The sequence below is a fragment of the Chiroxiphia lanceolata genome, chromosome 11 (genome assembly GCF_009829145.1).
Source record: "Chiroxiphia lanceolata isolate bChiLan1 chromosome 11, bChiLan1.pri, whole genome shotgun sequence".
NCBI lineage: Eukaryota > Metazoa > Chordata > Aves > Passeriformes > Pipridae > Chiroxiphia > Chiroxiphia lanceolata.
In genome coordinates, this window is record NC_045647.1 from 19,690,621 (window position 1) to 19,713,003 (window position 22,383).

Here is a 22,383-nt window from a genome sequence, read left to right on the forward strand (position 1 = left end):
CCCGGGGGTCCCGGCGCCCCCTCCCCGCCGCTCCCCCTCGGCCGCTCCAAGATGGCAGCGGGGGCTGCCCGCGGGGGAGGGGGGGCACCGTCCGCCGCTCCCCTCAGCGCCTCAAAATGTCGCCCGGACCCGCGGGGGCGGCACAACTTTCGGCGGCCTCAATCCCCGGGGGATTTCGGCTGATTTCCAGGGCGCTGCCCGCCGCCCCGCCGAGACCGGAGGCCGGGAGGCCTTGGCGGGGTGAGCGGCAGCGCCCGTGGCCCGGCCCGGCCCGGCAGCAGGGCGGCTTCTGCCTCCATGTTCTTTCGCTCCCTTGACTCAAAATGTCCCTTCTTGCCTTGTGGGCTGTGGTACCGCAGGGGAGAGCGGGTGAGCGAAAAGCATCTCTGTAGTTAATTATTGAGAGTAGGGGGAAAAATAATTAATCAGTTTAGTTCTCGCGCAGGGTGGATCTGCAACAAGTTCCCGGCTGAGGCGAGGTGTTTAAACTTGGGCTGGAGGGGAAATGGCTCGCTGCGAAAAGCACAGAGGTGCAGTTTCGGCTTTATGGAGGTTTTTGTGTTTTGCTCAGTGTTTTCCCAGTATCAACAAGCGTTTAAAATCAGGCGTAGAATAACTCTCACTCCGTAACAGCAACACTTCCAGTTAGTGCAATCAGCAGCGCTGAGCTGACAGTCCTTCATTTAAACTTCTTATTTTAAGGGGCAGCCCCAGTTTTCCGGCCCCATAAACAGCCCTTCGTGCCGGATCTGGGCTCCATAGCCATCTTGCACTGGAAGGCCATGATTTCAAAGGTTGCAGGATATGACCACGTCGCATCTCTCCGCACCACGTTCCTGATTTACGATGGTTTCTGTTCAGCCGAGCGATTGTGTGTATTGAAACACAAGACGCTGGAAAAACAAGCCCGGGGATGAAGCTGCAGTTTTAGGAGTTGCCTGCTCGCCTTCCTGCTGGGGAGGGAAGAGCAGCAGGAGGGAAGCACATACTCGTAGGCTTTATTATCCTAAATTACTTTTGTGTGTAGAAAAATATTATGTAACCTTCGGAGTTGCATGCTCGATCACTAACAGCAGCTTAATGTTATTTGGCCTTTTGCCGGATTAGAAACACTCTGGCAGGGCTGCGGTCCTGGGGTACAGATGCCTCTCTCCGAGGAGCTCACCCCAGAGGCGACTTTGGGTGAAGTTTCTCATAGTTCTGCCAACGGGGCGGGAGCTGCTGTTGCTCCCTCGTAGTGTCCTGCTCGCTGGGCCAGACCCATCCATGGAGGAACTCGGAGCTGGAGTGCAGCCACCCCGGGCTGGCAGCGGGTGTTCAGCGGTAGAAGTCCCATCCTGTTGCCGGGATTGGGTCACCAGGCCAGGGCCACCTCGTGAGTGGAACAAACTGGAAGCGGAGGCGAAGCTCATTCTTGCAGGGCCCGTCGAGCTCTGCCAAGCACGATGCCTTGGGCTTGGCCTTGGTTAAAGTGAGGAGGTTATGGCCGTGTCTGCTGCAGTCGTGTGTTTTCCTGGCCAGCCTAGAAGCAGAATTGTGTTACGGTATTTTGGATGGTGGGAATTTGCACGATAGCAAAAACATACTCTCATTTGAACTTTTGGGGATTTTTTTGTAGCTAGGAAATACTTCTGTTCTTCAAGCAAAAAGTTTTAGGCCCCATGCAGTGAAGGTCTTTACCTTGATCTGTTTGTGGGTGCATTATAAATCTTCCTTCATTTGTTATTGAGACTTAGAGATCATTTGTAAAAGCAATGAGTGGGGTAAAATAAGAATGTTGTTTTCTTTTAATGTATTGAAGTGGAGACTTGGTTTAATGCAATACTGACATGCATAGTACCTGACAGGAAGGTAGCTAGTTTGATATCAGTGGGAATGTGGTGTTTGTAGCAGTTTTGTGGCATGTCGAACTGGGGGTTAGTTTGTTAAACGCTTTCTGTCTCAGACCTGGCTCAGGTACCTTACATCCAAACCAAACTGCCACATTTGACAGTGGTGTCACCTGTAGCACTTTGTTTACTTTCAAGCTTAGCTGCAGCATTAGCTCCTTTATGGTTTCTTGGTAACAGGCCTTATTCCTAATCTCTGGAAGCAGCCATAGGAGTACACATCATACCGAGTCCCTTTTCTGTCATTAGAAAAATACCCCAAACTCCCCAAATCCCCGTAAGTACAACATCCTCCCAGTTTCCATGAAGAAGGTTTGTGGGGTGGGTATTTATGTCAGGTTAGCCCTGGGAGTTGGCAGCTCATTACCAGATACTGGGGGCTTGGGGGGAGAGCTTGTGGCTGTTCACACCCCTGAGCTATCACCCTGCATGTCCAAACTGTGCTGGTTCTCCCCACTGCTCAGCTGTCCTGGGGGTGGGAAGGGTATCAGCAATTCCCGTTTGATGCCTCATTTTTTCAGTTGTTGAGAAACTCTGTGGATAAATCTGGTTTTAATGGACTCATTTTCAGGTTAGGAAGGATATTGCATGGTTATAGTGGTCACATGCATAATACACATCAAAGATACTGCTGAGCCTAAATCATGTTTCTTCTCTGCTTTTCTTCTTCTCTGACATGATTTATTATCTTTCTAAATCTGCTTTATTACATATATCTTTCTTTCTCTAAACCTTCCTCCAGTTTTATTCTTGCTCTCACTTTGACACAGCCCTCCTGATGGGCAAAGAGCAAATGCATCTTGAAGGTGTGATTTTTTTATTTGCATGTATGGGTGATTTTAAAAATTTGCATATACATAAGACAGTTGTTAAATTGTAGTGTTTTCTTGCTTTGTTTTGAGAAGTTGGGTTTGAGAATACTGATTGACTTTAAATATGAAACTGATTTTCATATTTTTAGGAAGCATTTGAGTCTTGAGTAGAAGGTTTCTGTGTGAAGCTAGGGACTGGCTATGAATTTAATCTATTTTGGTAATTAGAGGGGAGAAAAAGAGTAATGTCTTCCATCCAGAGCAATTATAAATCACTCACAGATGGTTTCAGCAGGATGTAAAAATAACAGGTTCCTCCAGGTTATAACAAATATCCCGCGGGTTCTTAACTTCATTGTGACCTGGTATTTTTCAGTTTGGGGGAAATAATTCTTACAAGAAACTTTTATGTGAAGTAGGTTTGCTAAAATTTAAATATTTATGCAGTGGAGATCTTAGCATTAATGCTTTGGGCAGGCTGTTTTGTTCTCAGTACCTAAAGGTGCCTGTGCCCATTTACTCAGGCAGGATTCTCTCCTGAGCCAGCACTGTTAGTGTTTGCACAAGATTTTAGACTTGAAAATGATTCCAAACTCCTGGCTGTGATTTCCCCCGTGTCCCCCTCCCTGGGTTGGCTCTGAACCCTGCACATTGCCTGGGTATGTCTGTGTTTGTGAGAGCCACGAGATATTTCCGACTCTCATCTTGGTAGAGTTTACGGTGTGGGTTAACTGTACTTTGGTAAATACAGCTCCTTTCCCTGTGATGGTTCAGTTATTTGAACATGGATTCTGGTATTCCCTGAACAGCCAGCAGCTTGGAGCTCTGTGAAACAGGGAGGGACCTGGGGGCTGTGGAGGTAGAGGAAGTAGCTCAGAGGAGATGAGAGCGGGCGCACCGAGCTTCCTCCTGTGTTATCTGCACCCGTGTCACACCTAGTGCTGCAGGAGGAGTTCTCACTTGTTTTTTTATAGTTCATGGGTCTTTGCTGTGCATGCAGAGAGGTTGAGTTTAGATATATTAGTATAATTGAAATCTATCTACCCTTAATTAAAAAAACATCAGAGGGATTTTTCTAATTTAAAACCTGTGAAGACTGGGGCCTGCAGGTGGGGTAAAACCTAAGTTGCCCTCCTTTAGTTAGGAACTATCTGATGTCTTTAAATTCTTCCAAAGATGTTTATGGTTTCTCCCACGCCTTGTGCTGGGGATAGCATCATTGTTAGAAAATAAATACCTGTGTTTTTCTCATGAACAAAGTAAATTTCAAAAACACTCCATCGAGGAAGTTTCTGAAAAAGTAACATTTTCTGAAGACTACAAGATGGTAGGATTAGGAGGAGGGAGAGCTTAGTGAACTGGTGTTTGATCAGGAACATCACAGGCAAGGCACTGGCTGTTCTGCTGCTCAGGATTTAGCTTGGAAGGGAACATCTCATGAAGGTACATGAGAGAAGCAAAATTTGACATACCTCCCTGGAACCTTCAGCATCAGGTTCAAGTGCAAGGCATGAGTAGAAGAAGAAGGGTCTCTGTTAACTTGCTGTGAATGAGTAAAGGGGGCTGCTGGATAGGGCTGTGGAGTTTGGGACCCTCTCTCCTGTTGTGCAGAGGATATAAATGGCCTGGCTGGCACTAAGGCTGTAGTTATTCATGCGTGCTGTGGAGAGTGAGGCTAATAGTTTTGTACTGGTCTATTTTGGGATAGCTTGCTATCTACAGTGTTGTTTAAATGGAATACTCGGTGAGGGGAGGTTATACCAACACCCAACTTGCAAGGGGGTTTCCAAATCACCGTGTCTTATGTGTGTGGATGGTGGAAGCCTTAGGGATCCAAAGCCCTCAGCTGGGTGGGGTTGTGTGTGTGCACACTGGAGTTGTAGCGGTTCCTGATGGTGTGTAGGAATGCAGGACGGCACAGACTGACCTGTCCTCAGAGGGTTTTTGGTTTCAGTATAAGTTTCTTGATAAGAAAGGGTTGATTTTATATTTCCAGCATTAGGAATTGGCCCATATCTCCCTGCACAACATGTCAGTACGAATCATCTGATTGCCGTAGCCTAAAATATGTGCTTTGCTAGGCAACAGGAGTGGAGAGGTGAAGTTTGGGCTATAAACTCAAAGCAGTTTGCTCCATCAGACACAGCTGTGTGTGAAAGGATAGGCTGAAAGTGGAAAGAGGAAAAAACTTGGCTTAACACAGCAAGGTGGGCATTTGAAAAGTTGAGAAAGTTACCTCTGTTCATCCGGGGTTGTGTTTGGCTCTTTTACAAGAGGATCAAAAAACTTTGAAAGGGATCATGGGTTTGCTTGCTCCTGGGGGGCACCTTGGTGTGCTGAGCTGCTGGAGTACCCACAGCCTTAAGGCTTTCCCCGTGAGTGGGACAGACAGTGGTACAGTAATACCTTTAGAGTTTCTGTCATAAACAGTTCCTTCAGATGAGTTCAGCAGTACAGACTCCACTGCAGTGTGGGGGCTTCCAGGAGTGTGTGCTGGGCTTCCGAGCACTCCCTCTGTCCTGTCCACGAGTGCTGCGTCACTGGATTGGTTTCATTACTTCAAATATATCTCGAGTGTCTTAAATACTCATGTATAGTTTCAGAAAGACCCTCTGTATCGTAATAGTTGTGATAAATCAGTGCTGCCATTTACACTGGAGCTAATTGCTCTGTCTTCCACTGTAGGTTGCACAGAGCATTGAGGATCATCATCAAGAAGTAATTGCTTTCTGCAGAGAAAAAGGTTTCCATGGTTTGGTTGCGTATGACTCCGATTATGCATTGTGCAACATCCCTTACTATTTCAGTGCCCATGCCCTAAAACTGAGCCGGAATGGGAAAAGCCTCACAACAAGCCAATACCTAATGCATGAAGTTGCCAAGCAACTGGACCTGAATCCAAATCGCTTTCCTATTTTTGCTGCTCTTTTAGGTAAGTGAAGATGCTGCTAGTCAGCCTTACGATTTCAGTGTCTATTAACTGCTTTAAAATAACATGTGTGTAATTTGACAGAACACCTGGGGAAAGGCATCCCTTTGTTCCAGACATTCCTGCCGTGGACTGGGTTTGTGTTTATGAGGTCAGACATGCCCAATTTGTAGAGACCTGCGAGCAATGCAAATTGTGGCTGTCTAGAAAGAAGAGTTGAAACTAGGGATTTGGCAGAGCTCTACCTGGCCAAAATGTTCTCTGTGGATGGGGGGAAATCGGGACAGTTGTGGTTCTACTAGTTTGGGTCCTGTATAGTATTGAGGTGTAGTTTCAGTGATGCACTTTCCAGACTGGAAGTATACTTCTGTCCTGAATTCTACCTAAAAATAACACCTATGGAGTGAAGGTGTTTGGGTTGCAGAGCCTCTTTTTTCCCCTCTGAAATGAGTGTTGGACAAACATGGCAGCACGGCAGCTACACCAACAATATATTGTACTGTATGATTGAGTGAAACTCCACATTTCTGAAAGCACAGGTGACTGACATCGTACCAGTCCTTTGGTTTTGTCTGGCTGCTTTCTTAGCACTCCTGCTTCTCATACCCAGTGGTGTGGGATCTGTAAGGAGCATAGGTGGGAATGTCTCCAGTTTCACATTTCTGCTTAAATGGAACAATTTTAACACACTCTATTTCCATAGCAGTGGTAGAGAATAACTGTTGTAATCTCTCAGATGCAAGAGTGAATTAATTACTGACAAAGTTGACTCCAATGAATAAGATTTATTTGGAACAGCATTCTAACTGCTTTTTGGGAGCAGCCATGTTCTTGTCATGCTGTGCAAACAAATTAAGAAAATTGGATTTTCTTTTTCTTCCTGACTTTGTGTTTCAGTGTTGGTACATGATAGAGGAATAAAACTTCTCCTTCGAAAGCTGTGAATGAGAGAGGCTATGTGTTACTGCTTTAAAATACTGACATTTTAGTAGTCTTTAATATTGTTTCCAGTCCAGACAGGCATCTTCCATGTTAAGAAGGAAAGAACCAATGGATCTTGCAGTAGAAAGCCACAAGTATTTGACTGGTTGGAGTTGCTTTTTATCAGTGTGTGCTTTTCCTGCCTGCACAGGTGTAGGGAGGGCAGGCACAGGGTTGGCTGAGCTGCCATTGCAGGAATTGCATGACAGACTACTATTGCTTGGCTTTGTAATGCAGTCTATAAATAAGTTGGTGCATGCCACTTCAGTGAGTAAGAATTACTGCTGGAAAAGCAGTTTCCCCACTGCAGTTATGTTTTTTGGGGTTCATGGGAAGTACACAGGAATGGCATGGCTTTAATTCATCCCACAGCCCCAGCTGCATGGCCTGCTGAGGCTTTGCTTGGTTATATCAAACAATAGGTGAGAAAAGTTCTGGTAAAGTTTCTGAAGGGTTTGCAGTTTTATGCAAGAAGCTCTTGAATGTTTTTCTCTCTTGCTATCTTGCATGACCAAATATTTTTCAACTTGCTCTTAGGAGAAAGAAATTTGAGGTCATTTCACATGACAAATAGAGAGAGATTTGGTAGCTTTTTCCACACCCCCCCCACTGAATTGGTACAAAGGTTAAAAAAAACCAGTTCAGCTATGAGTTTAGTTCTGGGTATTCCTTTGCATTTATTGTGTGTGTGTGTGTGTTCAGTATGAGTAAGCAGAATAAAGTTCATGGGGTTAGAGCAGAAAGCTACTCAAGAGGTCTTCCTGCACTCGGGGCTTTTGTGTTATTTTTGTGTGAGTGAATTTTAGGAACCCTAGGTATTTGGGATAGAAAATGATTATATAAGCTGACAACAAACAGATACAGTTTGACTTAAAGTACTTGCAACATGTTTTCACTTTTGCAATCTTGGTAATATAGTAGCTTTTTTCCAAATAAAATACTAAGTGCGTATGTGCACATAGTTGTGCATGGAAGGTGTTTAAATTAGGGTAGCTCATTCAGATCTAAGTTTTTATATTTTTATTGAATATCTAAGGGCTTGTCTGGCTTCACAGGTTATTTGCTCCTGTGGCTTTGTTTTAGTCCCGATAAGTAGAATAAAGAAATGGGAAGGAGTGAGTGATAGTTTATGACATGGAAAGGCCCACACATTTTTTGCTGGGTACAGCAATGTAACTCCCCATACCAGTACTTCATGTAGGAATAATATAATGTATTCTGAAATAATGACAGTTAAGCTGCTGCTTTAATGTTTGCAATTCCAGAAGGCCCAAACTATCACAATAGCTGTAATATCCATATTCAACTTCAGGGCTTCTGTTTCCCTGTATCCAGAAAACTCGAATTTCTTTGTACTCAGATACTTTCTTGTCATTAACTCCAAGGGACAGTTTGGGGATGCTGAAAGAGGAAGAACATCCTGAAAGTTTCAGCCTCCCATTGAGCAGTTGGAGAAGCCTGAGGAATGACACTGACCTGGGCAGTTATAAAAGTGTTCTCAATGGCAAGTGATTTGGGATTGAGCTTTTCAGGGATAGAGTGTCTGTTGAAGTATTGCAGCAAAATATTTTTATGACTGTACCAGCCAGGCAAACTTTTAAAACTTGCTTTCTGAGGAGGTTCTGTGTACGCTGTGCTTGGTTCGTTTGGTTTATAGTTTTTTCCTTCTTCCAGCTTTTCATACAGAAGGAGTTTGTAGTTGTAGCTTTATAATATAAGGAGTATCCTTGGCATGGGCAGTTAAAATGTGGTCTGGACACTGCATCCTCTGAGAGTGTGCTCTTAAAAAGTTCTCTTCTAACTGGTGCTGGTGTAAACTGGGAGTTGATTGGGGTTCTTTTGTAAATTTTGACTCAAATACTTCAGAATAATTTAAAGAAAGAAAAGCAGTCCAAGCTTTAGCAGTATAAAAACAAACCCAGTGTGAGGCATAGGGCTGTAATTCAGTGAAGTCTTTAGAAAGGGCAGTAGCTTCAATTAGTATCTAATTGCTTTTAAAAAAACTAAGGCATATACTATAATAAGCCATTAAAATGGGAAAAATCAATATATGTTGAGGTTGTTCAGCCAGGTCAAGAAATAGAGGTTGCTTATGTAACGCTGATCTCTTTCCCACTGTGACAGCACTTTGTAACGTGTTTAGTTATGGAATCTCATTCTGTTTCTCAGGAAAGTTTTAGAACAACATAAGGTAAGTACAGGCATCACTTCTTAGCTGGCCCACAAAAGACACTGCTGCACTTCTGCATCCTAAATCCTACACTTCAGTGCGGGGTGAGAGCTGATCAAACAGTGATTTTATGTGTGTGCAGGAGGATGGAATTAACTGCAATGACAGATGGAGACCAAACAATTGAGGTTTTGGTGGAAGGGAGAGAAGCAACTGTAACATCTGTAGGAGTTATTGTCCGTTGTCACGGAGTGCTCTGGTGCTCTGGCTGCAGTAGATTTTGTCAGACCTGTATTATAAAGACTGTTTAATCTTTCCTTGACTAGATTGGTGAAGGTGTGGCTGTTTTATGCAAACTTGTTGAATCTTTTTGATGTGAGGTTAAAGTTTAGCTCCTAATGAATAAAAATGATAATATCTTCTTGCTGGAGGTCTGAGTGATGGGTAGAGTATTGATTGGACACAAAGACTTCTCTTTCCAAGAGGCATCACCAGGCAGGGGACAGCTTTCCTGGCTTTCACATGTTAAACACCACTAAGAGCAAACTAGATGTTTACAAGCAAAATGTTAAGAAAGGAAACAATTGTTATAATGCTCGAAGAATCTTCTCATCTTCTTTATGAACAATGCACTCACTACTAAGTTGCTGCTTTATAAAACCAGGTATAGAAGGTATCCTGAAGTTTTCTGCCAGAGTTTTAAGAATATATCCTGGTTAGCTCTTTGTAAAGTTTGGATCCACAGCCACTGGACTTAATAAGTAGTTGATTAGTTACATTTTTGATTAATTCAAATGTTTGAAATGTTTCCTAGTAAGAATTTTTTAGGTTTGTTGGTTTGGGGTTTTTTATTTGTTGAGTGTGATGTGCTTTAGAAAAAAAACAATGTGGGTGATCTTCCATTGAGTCTGAACAGTGTGGTAAATACAGTCTCTATCCATGGAAACAGCAAAATGATTTCCCAATTCCTTTGCTGCTGCCAGCCCAGGGTCCCATCTGACCTGGTCAAGTCCACAAAAGAAACTTCAGGAATTGGGAACCTGCTAAGTGTTGGATAGACCTGTGTTTAGCTTGTGTTGAGGGTTGGATAAACCTGCCTGGTGCCTTGCTGCCTGACCCATGCTGCACAGGGGGCAGAGTGCAGATTCCAGAGGCAGCTCCCGTGTGGATCAGTAAGGGCAGATGCTGGGATGCAGAAGGGGCCTTCCACCGTGTGTCAGGGGGCAATAGGATGTGTTCTTACACTGTTGCACCTGCACTATGAAATCCTGTTGCTGATTCCCTGCCAGGACACACCAGGTGGGGTGGACCCCGTGTTGTCCCTGGCTCTGCTGCTGCTGTGAGTTGGTTTCATGGAAGAGTGCTCCTCACACACAGGGAAGTGGCTCTTGCTGCAGCAGCAGAATGCTAATTAGGGTTTTCTGGAGTAACAAAAAGCTATCTGCAAGTTTAATCTGTTAATCCTCTTGATGGGGAGTTGAGGGCTGATTGCAGATTTGTTTGCTGTATGTAGAAACTGTGTGTAACGTTTTGTGATGTACTTAAATGAGTTCTGCATTATGTTCCAGGTAATCATATTCTACCTGATGAAGATTTGGCTTCCTTTCATTGGAGTTTACTTGGTCCAGAACATCCACTAGCTTCACTTAAGGTACAATTTTGATGTAACCAGGAGCAATCGAGCTAAACCCAATTGTACCCACGGAGCAGTGGGATGGGTTAGTTGAGAGCAGCTCTGCGAGGCCCCTGTGCTCAGTCACCCTCAGGTGTCCCAGTCCTGGCTTCAGAGGATACCTGGGGTCAGGAGCCTTACAAGGCTAAACTTAGCCTATGTGATCCCCCTCAGTGCCCTTCAGCTGCACGAGCCACAGCTCCAGTGTGGTTTGGCTTGGAGAATGCAGCTTCTTGCTCTCCTCTTTTTTTAAGAGGAGAGTTTTTTGTTTAGTCATGTTCTTCAGCTATCAAAAATAATGAGCTGTATATCTTCCTACCATCTTGTTTTATTGTCTGCTGCTCTGAATTTGTGGGTGTAATAGTCAGGTTTTGGTACTTAAAGTGTAAATGTCCTGGAGAATATACTGCACAAGAAAGCTAAAGTGGCTTCAGTAGTTTTGAGGGGGGTGGTTTGAGACAAGTAACTTGTCTGATGCTCTTAGTTTACACTATGTGTGTTCTGCTGCTTCATCACACTTGCTTTGTGCATCTACCCAGTAAATGGCTATAAAAGGGGAAACTGAACACATCCAGAGAATGGGATCATAGTGACCTTTCTCTCTCTCTGCCACAACAGATATATCTATTTCCCTTTCTCCAAAGGTATACCAGGCAGCAAGTAATCCGCTTTTTGTAAATGCTGCCTGAATGTTTTGTTATCTCTACAACAAAAGTTTATTAAGCCATGAGAAATTGTAACTTGTTTGGCCAAATGTAGAATTTAAAAGCAGATTCCAGATTTTCAGCAGAATTTTTAGGGCTTGCATGTGCATTTCTTAGTGACCAGCTGTGACATTTGATGTTACGCTCATCCCCTATTTTGCTGCCGCTCCTGCGTTTAGGAAGGTAAGTGTCAGCACATTGCAGTGGCAAAACAAAACCTGCATGCATGTTTGCTACTTCCTTGTAAAACTTGAGGTGAAAAAACGAGAGAGTGTGCCTGTGTTTTCATTTTTTACTGAAAAGCTTAAAATGTCAACTAGTGGTTGATGATGATACTTTTCTGTGGTCTAGGCTGAGTTGTCTTGTTTGACAGCCAGTTCAGCATATGACTTCAGAACTTAGACCTCCTGGAAAGCCCTCTAAATTTATACTGAATTACTTGAATGAAAATTGGGTCTTTGTAATCTTTGCTTCTAGATGTACATTTTCAGTGGAAACACCACTGGGGCTCTGTAGCTGGTGTCTCAAGGAAATAAAATGTGTTCCCCCAGAGTATCCCTGGGCCTCCTCAGGCAGTTCTTCCCTGATGTATTTCATCTGTTGGCCAATGTAATCAGATATGAAAGCAGTTTCCATTTGGCTGTTGGAGATTCCATGACAACTGCTGCACTGTTATCAGTGCAAAGCCCCAAATAAATGCCCTGACTGCGGGAAAGGCTTGCACAACACAGGATTTGTTGAATTTCACGGCAGCTTTGCTGCCAGTGCACAGCCCCAAACTGGCCACAGCACCTCTGTCTGCTGCCTGGTGATGGTGTCACATGGAAGGGCATGTCTGCAGCAACCCAGTCTTCATTAGTTACTGGTCATGGAACAACTGCTGCTTGTTTCTTTAGGTTCATAGTGCTCATGGTTTGAAATGATAACTTCTTTCAGGAGCTCAGTAATTGAGTTTAATTTCATTTGACACACTAGTATGTCAGTGATGTCATCACAGTTCTCTGTAGGGGCCTCTTCACTGTAGATGTGCACAGAGCAATATTTCTTGTAAATTTTATGAATGCTTAAAAAAACCTCAAAGACATTTGTATTAACCACAAGGCTGATAGCAGAGAGTAGTTCCAGAACAGTGCAAGCCTTCATGAAAACTGGAAATGGGGGGAAGTTGTTGTGTTTCCCCAGGATGTCCTTCCTGGGCTGTGCTTACAAACTTTGCTTTGTTGTGTCTATTTAGAGTTACAACAGAGTGTTCTCCGTGCTTGGGAACCAAGACCTCTGATTCCACACCTCATTCAACTCAGGATTTAGAAAGCTTTTTCTCACTGAGTAAAGATTTTAATCTTTTGTCTTTAGAACAGTGTGATCTTGAGAATCAAAGCTGACAGATTCCATTCCAGTGGCTGAATTTGTTGCTTTTCAGGGAGAGCTGTGACAGTTAATAATATACAATTTATTTCGTGCATTCTCTCTCAATCTTTTATTATGCTGTAGCAAAATGTTACTTTTCCTACAAGCGAAGCTTTGCCAGTTCACCAGTGAGAAAGTGTAACTTAGAAAAGAAAGAACCAGCTTTGCTGATAGAAATTGCTGTGTCTGCTCAGGTGTCACCATGGGGAGGGGGGAAAAAAGCAAACCTGAGGAGATCTTACCTCTGTTTTAAAGAGGGACATGAGGTGGGGGTTGTTCATCCAGGAACAGCTGAGTAGAAGTGGGAAAAAGGAAGAGAAATGGAAACCTGACTGAAGAATCCATACTTCACATCTGGAAGGAAATGACCCAAACAATCTCTATATGCTGCATAAAAAGCCTTTCAGGAGACACTGACAATTACCATCAGCTCAGCAGAACTGTGAAGGTTCCATGGCCAGATTTAAATGAAGAGATATGAATTGCTGTAGCTGCAAAAGGGAGAAGGAATCAAAAGCCATCCCTGTGAGCTGTTCTGAGTCAGGCTCTCATCTGTCCAAACATCCCTGTGGAAACAGATAATGAATCTAATAAATGTGCAGACCTGGGCTTGTGTCCCGTCACCTGCCTGAGAGCAGAGTTCACTGAATTGACCACCCCAGTCAGGGGTTTGAAACAAGAAAGGAGTTGATTGACTTCCTGAGAAATCAACTGACCTTGTTTGGAAGCCAGCATTATCTTGCTTTTTATTTGTGTGCTTTGGGATTTATCTTTTAAGACAAAGACAGTTTGGTTCTTATTCTGGGAAAGCTGGTTACAGTATGGGGCTTCAAGATCAATGAATAATACTGTCAGAATGAGATTGGGAGGGCAGTTTCTTACCTCTGGAATAAATTAGTGCCTGTTTGGGAGCGCAGACCACCGAAGAAGTGCTGACTCTTCATTCACAAGGTAACCTTAGAAACAAGGCTTAATGCAGTCTCCCTTTGTGAGTAAGGAGAGTATGCAGGGAAACTCTGTCTCCTTGGTTGTTCCATCTCAGTGGAGAGAGAAGGAGAGATGCTTCCACAAAGCAATCCAAAATACACAGATTAGGCTCCTTCTCTGAAGCACTGGAGGAAATTCCTGTCTTACTCTGTTGACTTCGGAGGGTGTCTGCCAGAGGGACTGAGGTGTGAAGTAGATGCTTAGGTAATTTGCTGCTGCTCAGATAACAAAGGTAGTACTATTAAGACAGACTTCAAGTAAGTGCCTTGTTGTTTGTGGGTTTTTTTGATGCTAAGGGTCATCATAATGCAGGTCAGAAAGGACCTCAGGAAGTTACTTAGTCCAACCTCCTGTGAAAAGTGTGGTCAGCTTGAGGTCAGAGCAGGTTGCTTAGGGCATTGCCTAGACTAGTCTTGGAAATCTCAGAGGTTGGAGGCTGCACAACCTGTCTGGGCAGCCTGCCCCGTGGTTTGACAGTCCCGACGGTGCAGATGCTTTGCCTGGTGTTTAGTCTGAGCCCATCTTGTTTCAGGCTATGTCTGGTGTCTCTTGCTCTTACACAACGCACTGCTGTGAAGAGCTGGCTCCATGTGCTCAGTCACCTTTCTGTGGGTACTGGAAGGCTGTATCTCCCAAAGCCTTGTCTTTCCCAGGCTGAATGAGTGCCATTCCCTCAGCCCCTTCTTGCAGAGCAACTGCTCCTAACTCCCTGACAATCTGGAGGCTTTCTGCAGAACCAGCTCAGCTGTTCTGACACCTGGCTGGAGCCCCAGCTGGGATGCAGTGCTCTGGAGGTGACCTGCCACATGCTGAGAGCGGGATCCCTGGATCTGCCTCTGTGCTCCTGCTGCACAGCCCAGGGTGCACCTTGCTGGCTCCTGCTCCAGCTGCTGCCGCCTTCCAGGAGCCCCAGGTCCCTTTGGCACACCTCCAGCCTGGGGAGTAGCCAGGTTTATTCCTGCCCAGGTACAAGGCTTCGCTTTTGTGGCTGCAGAATTTCTGAGGGCACTGTTGGTTCGTCCCTCTGGCTTGTCAGGGTGTCCTGGATGGCAGCCCAGCCCTCGGGGTCGTGTGGTGTGCAGGGCTGTCACACAGGGCTCAGTGAAGTCTGTATCACATCTTTGGCTTGTGCTTCTGCTCTCCCCTTTGCTTTCTGACATAATTCTTATTCCCTGTTTAGGTTTGGTTTTCTCCGTGTCCTGTGTGTACAGATTGTTAGCAAACAATGCCCATGCCCTGTGAATTATTGTTACCATGCAGAAAGAGGTCAGCTTCTCAGCCAGGATGGAGGGAGAAGGAGAGAGAATTTTTAATCAAATAAACCGATCTTCAGGGAAAAGCTGAGCTTTGCTGATCTGAGAGGATTTTAAGTCATCCAGGGAACTTCTTGCCTCTTCAGAAAACTTATCATTAGATCAGATGCACTACAAGCTCCTAAGATGAAGTATTTTTAACATTCAAAGGCTGATACAAGATCCAAACAGTTTGGTTGCTATCTCTAATAGAAACTACAAGGCAGAAATAACAAAACCCAGGCAATTTGTTGTAGTATCCTTCGTATCTTCAGCCTTTTCTCTAGCCAGGGGAGAAAGAAATGTTTCCTATGTGTTACCTCCGAACATTTGAGGTCTCTTTTTTTCGTGGTTTGAAAATAAAACTGAACCAATTATCTGTTTCCAGCAGGCACAGCAGTAAGTGTGGTGTTGATTAGTTTCTGAAGGCTGCTTCCTGAAGACAGTGGGCAACTGGGGTGTTCCCAGCTTTTCCCAACTGTAGCTTAGGTACCTTCTACACTACCCTACTCATCCCATGGAGCTGTCCTTATGTGAGTCTGTTCTTTTCCAAACAAGCGTTTTTGAAAGTTTATTTCGTCAAACCCAAGACGTTTTTATCTTGCAGTTTCAGGGTTTGTGGTGTTACTGTCTGCCTCTCATTTTGACAAATACCTCTGTAGAATTCATGGCCTTTCCCCACTTAATCTTCAGAGTGCACAGATAGTTCCCTTGTGATTTTTGTCAGTGCTCTGTCACAAACTGAAGGAGTCCTTTTACAACTAGCAAAGAAACCAGGCCCTTTTCAGGCGTCAGCTCTCCAGCCCAGTCACCTCCCAGTGTGGGACCCACCCCCATGTTTGCCTTCCAAAATAGATTTTCCGTGTTGTTCCTTGTCTGAAACTTTTCTGTAGAGCATAAGGGAAAAAATAACTTCTAGGAAGAAATCTCTTCTAATGAGAAACTGGTAAAACATGCTGCTGCTTTTGTTCAGAAACACTTTGTGCAACACTAAAATTAAGTTTGAACCATGAACATGTGCTCTGTAACTTCTGCTGCAAGTCTGAATTTTCCCCATCCCTAATGCACAGTAAGACTTAGCCTGTATTTTAATGCACACAGGATTAGAAACATTCTTTATGATTCAGTATAAAATCTACAGTTTTGGATTTCTGGAAAGTTCCAAAATGAATAGAAATATTTTCCTCTTAATTATCAGGAAAGTACACTTTATTTCACCACTTTCATTTTTGGCTTCTGTGTAGTGTAGGTCACCACACTCTTAGTTTTGAGGGTGTTCTCACATATGCACTGGATGTCTTTGAAACAGAAGAAAAGAAAATCCAAATACCTGAAGTGTCTCTAGGTCTGTAAAACATACTTTGAGAAGGTCTCACTTCAGGAATTAAGAATATTCTCCAGTGAGGTCTTGAGGCTTTTTAGAGGCAGCTAAATGGGAGCAATATGTGAAGTGAGTCCTTGATAGGTCACACTTGAGCTCCACATTCCCTGGGCCTGAGCTGAACATTAGTGCCAGACTGATGTGATGTCTTCTCTTGGTGCCAACTTTATATGGTTTATTCAATATTGCCATCTTGGAGATGACATAAATTAAGGGGAGATTGCTTACTCCTGTCATCCACTGTGTTCCCAAGCAGAGATTGCAGGAACACTCAGGGAGCAGCTCAGGGTTTCTGCAAGGGCTCTGCAGAGAGCACATCCAGCATGACACAGCCATGGGATGATTCAGCTGCTTCAGGGATGGGTAATTGTTACACATTCAAGGAAAATGGGAGGTGTTCAGCAACAGACTTGGATTACCAGGGAGAAGAAAATCTATTCCTTCTGCTTCCAAAATGGGGGCAAAATTTTATCATCATTATTTGTCACTCTTAAGCTTACATGTGAATGTGATCTGTATTTAGTGTTGTGTATATTCAGAGTGCACGCTAGTGAAAATTTGGATTTTAGTATCTGAAATGGAAATAATTGCCCTGCCACTGACTACACTAAACAGAACTGTTCTTAACTGTTCACTTTTCACAAGGGCATGGAGTGACAGGACAAGGAGGAATGGCCTTAACCTGAAGGAGGGCAGGTTTGAATTAGGTATTGGGAAGAAATTCTTCCCTATGAGGGTGGGGAGGCCCTGGCACAGGTTGCCCAGAGAAGCTGTGGCTGCCCCATCCCTGGAAGTGTCCAAGGCCAGGCTGAACTGGGCTAGTGGAAGGTGTCCCTGCCCATGGCAGGGGTGAACTGGATGATCCTTAAGTTGCCTTCCAACCCAAACCAGTCTGTTTCTATGTTTATTTTAGGCTTATAAAATATGTAGTTCATCTTTAGTAGAGGGTGACCAGGTATAGAATGAATATCCTGAGATTTGCAAAAAGTAGACATTAGGAGAAGGAAATTAATAAAAATGGGAATCTGGCAAAAATTCCGTGGTTTGAATATGAAGAAGGCAATCTAAGAAATTGCATCATAAGTGGATCAAATAAGGGCAGGGAAGAAAATAATCACATATAGTAGACTCCATGTAAAATGAAAAGGGGTTGTGGTACAGGTTTTAAACTTGCAAAGATAAAACTAATGAAGTATTAATCAGAATTTTGCATAAACATTTCTGACAAGGCTGAATTGCGGTATTTTCTAGTAAAGTTTGATCCCTCTGTGTAGAATGCAATAAGAATGTATAAAGATTTTTCATTTTTTTATACCTTAAAAATAGAACTGTTAAATCGTCGTAATGATCTCTCAAGTCTCGAATCGCTGAATTTTGCGAAGACACGGATTAAAAGATGTTAACAGCAAGAACCTAACTGCCCCTATAGGCACAGGCAGAGCGCTCCAGAATGTGCAGAGGTTCCAGACAGAATTTTTAGAAAATCCTCAGGCTTCCTCTGAAATGTAGGACACGTATTTGGAGACCTCCTTTCTGCCCTACGAGAGTGTGCAGCACAAGGGACAGGAGCAGGAGCTGCTGGTGGTTGAGGAGCTTTTCAGACCCAGCTGGCAGCACCACTCCCTGCCTGGAATTTTGCAGTAGTCCAGGATGGTTCCGTGACCTAAAGTTTCTGTACCCAGTGTAGGATCACACGGAGCGTCAGAGTAGGGATTCCCATAACACAGGCTGGATAATCCCTAGTTTATTTTTGGGAGGAACCAAGTGAGTGTTGAGGTGGAAATCCAGTGTTTCCAGGACTATCCAGTTGTCCTCCTTTCTCCATGTGGACAAAAGAAGGACTCAGGCCAACGAATGAGTCTAGAACTCCCTGGAATGGCACATCCACCTGGTTGCTGAGCTGCAGGAACTTCTGTTCATAGGGGCTTTGGATATTGTCCCACAAAGTTCTTCCAGCTCTTTCTTCTTGCTACAAAGTCCAGAGTGATTCTCACCTTTTCAGTCCAATGGCCTGAGTTAGTGACCAGTGAATCAATGGGAATTCAACATTTTCCTAACACCTTGGGAAGGCTGGACCCTGGGTTGTGATTTGTAGATGTATCTGTGGTCTCTGGGCCCGGATCATAAACTCAAGGGGAACTTTTAGTTTGCATTAAAGCACGTGTTTCTCATGCGCTTAAAATCGTTGGTGAATGTGGGAGGCCAGACACATCTGGAATTGGATGGTGAAACATTAATACTGGATATTGAAATTATTTTGTCAATGGAATTATCTTAAGAATTTCATCTGTGTCTGCAAAATAATAATCAGCCCTGTAACCATGTTGATATTGCCATCATAGCAACAAGAGAAACCCAGACATCCTTCTTGGCTGATGTATAATATAAAAGAAAAGTCATTTCTTGCCTGAGATGTTACGTGCTGTGAAGCTGTATCAGTGTATTCTGCTACAGATAATGAAATGCACAAAATCTGAAAACACTAATTATTAAACTATGTAATCTTCAAATAATTTTTAGGCCCATTTCTGTAGAACCTTGAAAATAAGTTTCTTGAAATGCTCCTGTGTTTTTTTTTTAAAATTTGATTTTCAAATCCTCTGTTTTCTGTGCACACAGAGATCTTCCTGTTCCCAATGGGTCTTTTTCATCAATTCTGATATGACTTTACACTCAGAATATAAACTGTGTCAAAATATTTTCTGGCTTATGTATGTGGATGTATGATGAAGATTATGGTGTACGATGAATTAGATGCAGCCTTTTGCACTAGAGAAAATGTCCAACTCGAAAGCAGTAAAGGAATCAGTGTTGTTGAACCTTGTTTGTGGTTGGAGCTGGTATTTAACCAGCAGGTATTTACACAGAGCTGAAGTTTCACATATATAAAAATATACTGTACTTGTATGAGTCATCCTTTAAGCCTTAAAAACAAAGTGGAAGGCCCAAAAGTAATTAGATACTAAATCTGGCAGCAGGGAATTTGTTGAATATCTTGCCAGTAGGTAAAAGCCGAGCTCTGGGCTGTGTGCTGGTGGCCCTGGTGCTCATGCTGGTGTGTTTGTTTGCACAGGTACGTGCTCACCAGTTAGTTTTACCACCATGTGACGTAGTGATCAAAGCCGTAGCCGACTACGTCCGGAACATTCAGGACACCACTGATTTGGATGCCATAGCAAAAGATGTTTTTCAGCATTCACAGGTAAAGTATAAAGCCAAATACTGGTTTGCTTGGGTTTTCTCATTGATTGGGCTCTACATTTGTGTTTGGGAATTGCATTTGATGAAAACAGGGGTTTGATCAGTTGATAACAGGAATCTGTTATGCGATGGCTTAGCTGCCCTAATTTCCTGTTCCATCTTTCTGAAGGTAAAAATACTGCATTTACTGTTCTCAGTGCTTTAAATTCTTGATAACCAGAGGGGTTTGTAGTCTGGCTTTGTGCACTGTCTTTGAGAATGAGCAGTACATGAAGACTGTATGTTCAAGCCTTATCTCTACATGGAGTGACATAACGTGTTTTGTGCTGGAGCAGTGCTGCAGTCCTGGAGGGTCCAAAGGCATTAATCCTGTGATATGGTGCATGTTAACTACTGTACAGACCTCCAGGTGACAAACCTGGACGTGCTCCTGACAGATCTCTTTTTTTTCCTTATTTTAGTCTAGAACAGATGACAAAGTTACTCGGTTTAAGAGAGCGGTTGCTTATTACTCAGCAACTAATAAACCTATGCCATTTCATCCACCACATTACCTGGGTAAGTAATGACAGCAACCAGGCTTTTTATTTTAACTAAAACCTGAGATAACCCAAAATCAGAAATAGCATTATTAGCAGGATCTTACAGAAATGTTTGTATCCTCTGGCAATTCTCACTGATCCTCGAAGATGAGGTTTCAGAAGGTTTTCACAGGATATGTGCTGAAGTTGTGTTCTTGCCCCCAAAAGAGGAGAACAACCTGGACTTCTTTTCCTCTGGGGTATTCCACATCCATTCTGGCATTGGGACACTTGAGAGAATGATGCTGTGAACAATTAAGTCTGATATCCAGTCCCATTCATGAGGACAGTTCCTATTTCTGGTCATTAAAACATATTTTTTATTTCTCACTGGACTTGCTGACATGTTTTAGAAATCTCTTTATAGTCTTTGATTTTTTGATGTCATAACATACCTGCTCAAATTGCAGCCACACTTGCTTGCCAGTTGTTCTGGCATTGCAGATTATTCTCAAGGCTTAAAAATTAACTGTGTGTTCACAGGATTTCCTGACCCTGTTCTTAACACTAAAGTGTCACTTTAGGTGAAATTTTCTGAAACTCTTCAGTTACCATACTGGTACACTGATACAGATTTTCCTGCTCCTATTTGAGGGGTGAGGTATCTTTATTTGCATCCAAAGACCTACATTAAAGGATGTTAAGGCTACTCGAGGTCAAATGTTCAAATGGCAGAAAGTGCCAGCATTTTGTATCTGTCTGACGTTGGTTTTGGCAGCATCTTGGTTATGACATCTTTGGGGCTTTTTTTTTTTCCTTTTAAGCTGCCGTTGATTCCCAGATAGAATAGGAATGTGCAGCAGTGAGAGATACAAAGACCTGAGAGAAGGTGAGACAAGTAAAATACACTTCACAAGCTACGAAGTATTTTTACTGAAAGGCAAAAATGAATAAAAGTGACTTAAAGGCATATGAGAAAACAGTAATGCTAACAGAACAAGAATAAATAAACCATAGAAGCAAAAGGACAAACAGGATAACTTTTGTGTCAAATATTGAGCGTTTTCATGAGTGTTTGGTTTTTTCTTTCTTTTCCCCTCCTCCCCTGCAATACAGCAGCCAGACCGAATCAGTTTGGTATGCCTGGGATAGTGCCACCATATGTTCCTTCTCAGATGCTTAACATTCCACAGACCTCACTACAAGCAAAACCTGTGGTAAGTTCAGTCTCTGCCCTGCTCCTTGGGAGAGGCCTGCTGTGCTCAGCAAACTGAAATCCAGGTGGGAAAGGTGTAGCCAGCTTTTTTAGTGTAGGCGGTCACTGACTGAATGCTAAGAGGAACTAAAGTGATGCTACAAACTCAGAACAATTTTGGTGGATGTTCGAGCTGGCTGAGTTTTAATGTGTACATTTGGAAAAGGCCACTTGGTTAAAGAATGTATTTTGTTTTAAAAGCAAATCTTTTTTGTTGCCTTCCCTCAAGAGGTCCCTTTATTTTAGGCCCAGCAGATGTCCAATCAGGGTGGGGCCCAAGGCCAGGGTCCATACCCATACAGCCTCTCTGAGCCAGCCATCACCTTGGAAACAGGTGGAAAAAGTCTTTCTGAGCAGAACAACTACAGTAACATTCCTCACGAAGGAAAACACACACCATTATATGAACGGTCTTCTCCAATAAATCCAGCTCAGAGTGGGAGCCCCAATCATGTGGATTCAACCTATTTTCCTGCCTCTTCTACATCTTCGTCCTCCGACAATGATGAAGGCAATGGGGGTGCAGTCAAGTAAGTTTCTCATGAGGATGTTTTCTTACTCAGCTTCTGTTAAAATAAATTTCCTTTCAAAATCATTTACTGGTATCCTGAAAGTGAGAATCATAGAATCAATCATAGAATACCCTGAGTTGGAAGAGACCCACAAGGATCATTGATGTCCAAGTCCTGATTCTGCAGAAATCTGTAAATCAGTGAAATGATAGACCTTGAAAAGATAGTTTTGGGTCACTGTGACTGCAGACAAATGTGTGGTTCAGTCTCATTGCCGTGTTCCTTAAGCAGGAATTCAAAACCAAATAATGTTGGGTGTTTTTCCACTCCTGCCCTTATGGTTTATTGAGGGAGCGAGGTTTTGGTAAATGTCATAAAGCCTTCCAGTTCTTTACTTTGTATAAAAGAAATATTCCTACCTCACAGTATAATTCATTGTGGATTATATAAAAATTGTGGAACTTCACTGAACTTGCAGTGTTTACACTTCTTAAATTTGGGGATAATGTGGCTTTGCAAAGAAACCTGATGTGAATGTCAGAACTTTACCATTTTGGACAGTGACATAAAAGCCCTCATGGAGCAAAGCAGGAGTGAAGCTGGGTTTGCTCTGTTCTGCTTTACTGCACGAATATTTCTGTCTGGAGCCAGGTGGGGGTCGGGCTCTGCT

General features: G+C 43.3%; 1 protein-coding gene across 5 annotated transcripts in view; it reads left to right on the forward strand.

Moving 5' to 3' along the window:
* The window catches only part of FAM120A (family with sequence similarity 120A), a 52,174-nt gene that overhangs the window by 805 nt on the left and 28,986 nt on the right, over positions 1-22,383 (forward strand). For 3 of the 5 annotated variants that reach the window (XM_032698733.1, XM_032698728.1, XM_032698730.1), the window contains exons 2-7: positions 5,387-5,633; positions 10,350-10,432; positions 19,298-19,426; positions 19,887-19,983; positions 21,063-21,163; positions 21,448-21,731. In XM_032698733.1, the coding sequence (XP_032554624.1) occupies positions 5,387-5,633; positions 10,350-10,432; positions 19,298-19,426; positions 19,887-19,983; positions 21,063-21,163; positions 21,448-21,731 (941 nt within the window). The remainder of the gene's footprint in view (positions 1-5,386; positions 5,634-10,349; positions 10,433-19,297; positions 19,427-19,886; positions 19,984-21,062; positions 21,164-21,447; positions 21,732-22,383) is intronic. The other 2 variants (XM_032698729.1, XM_032698731.1) reach the window with 1 other exon arrangement.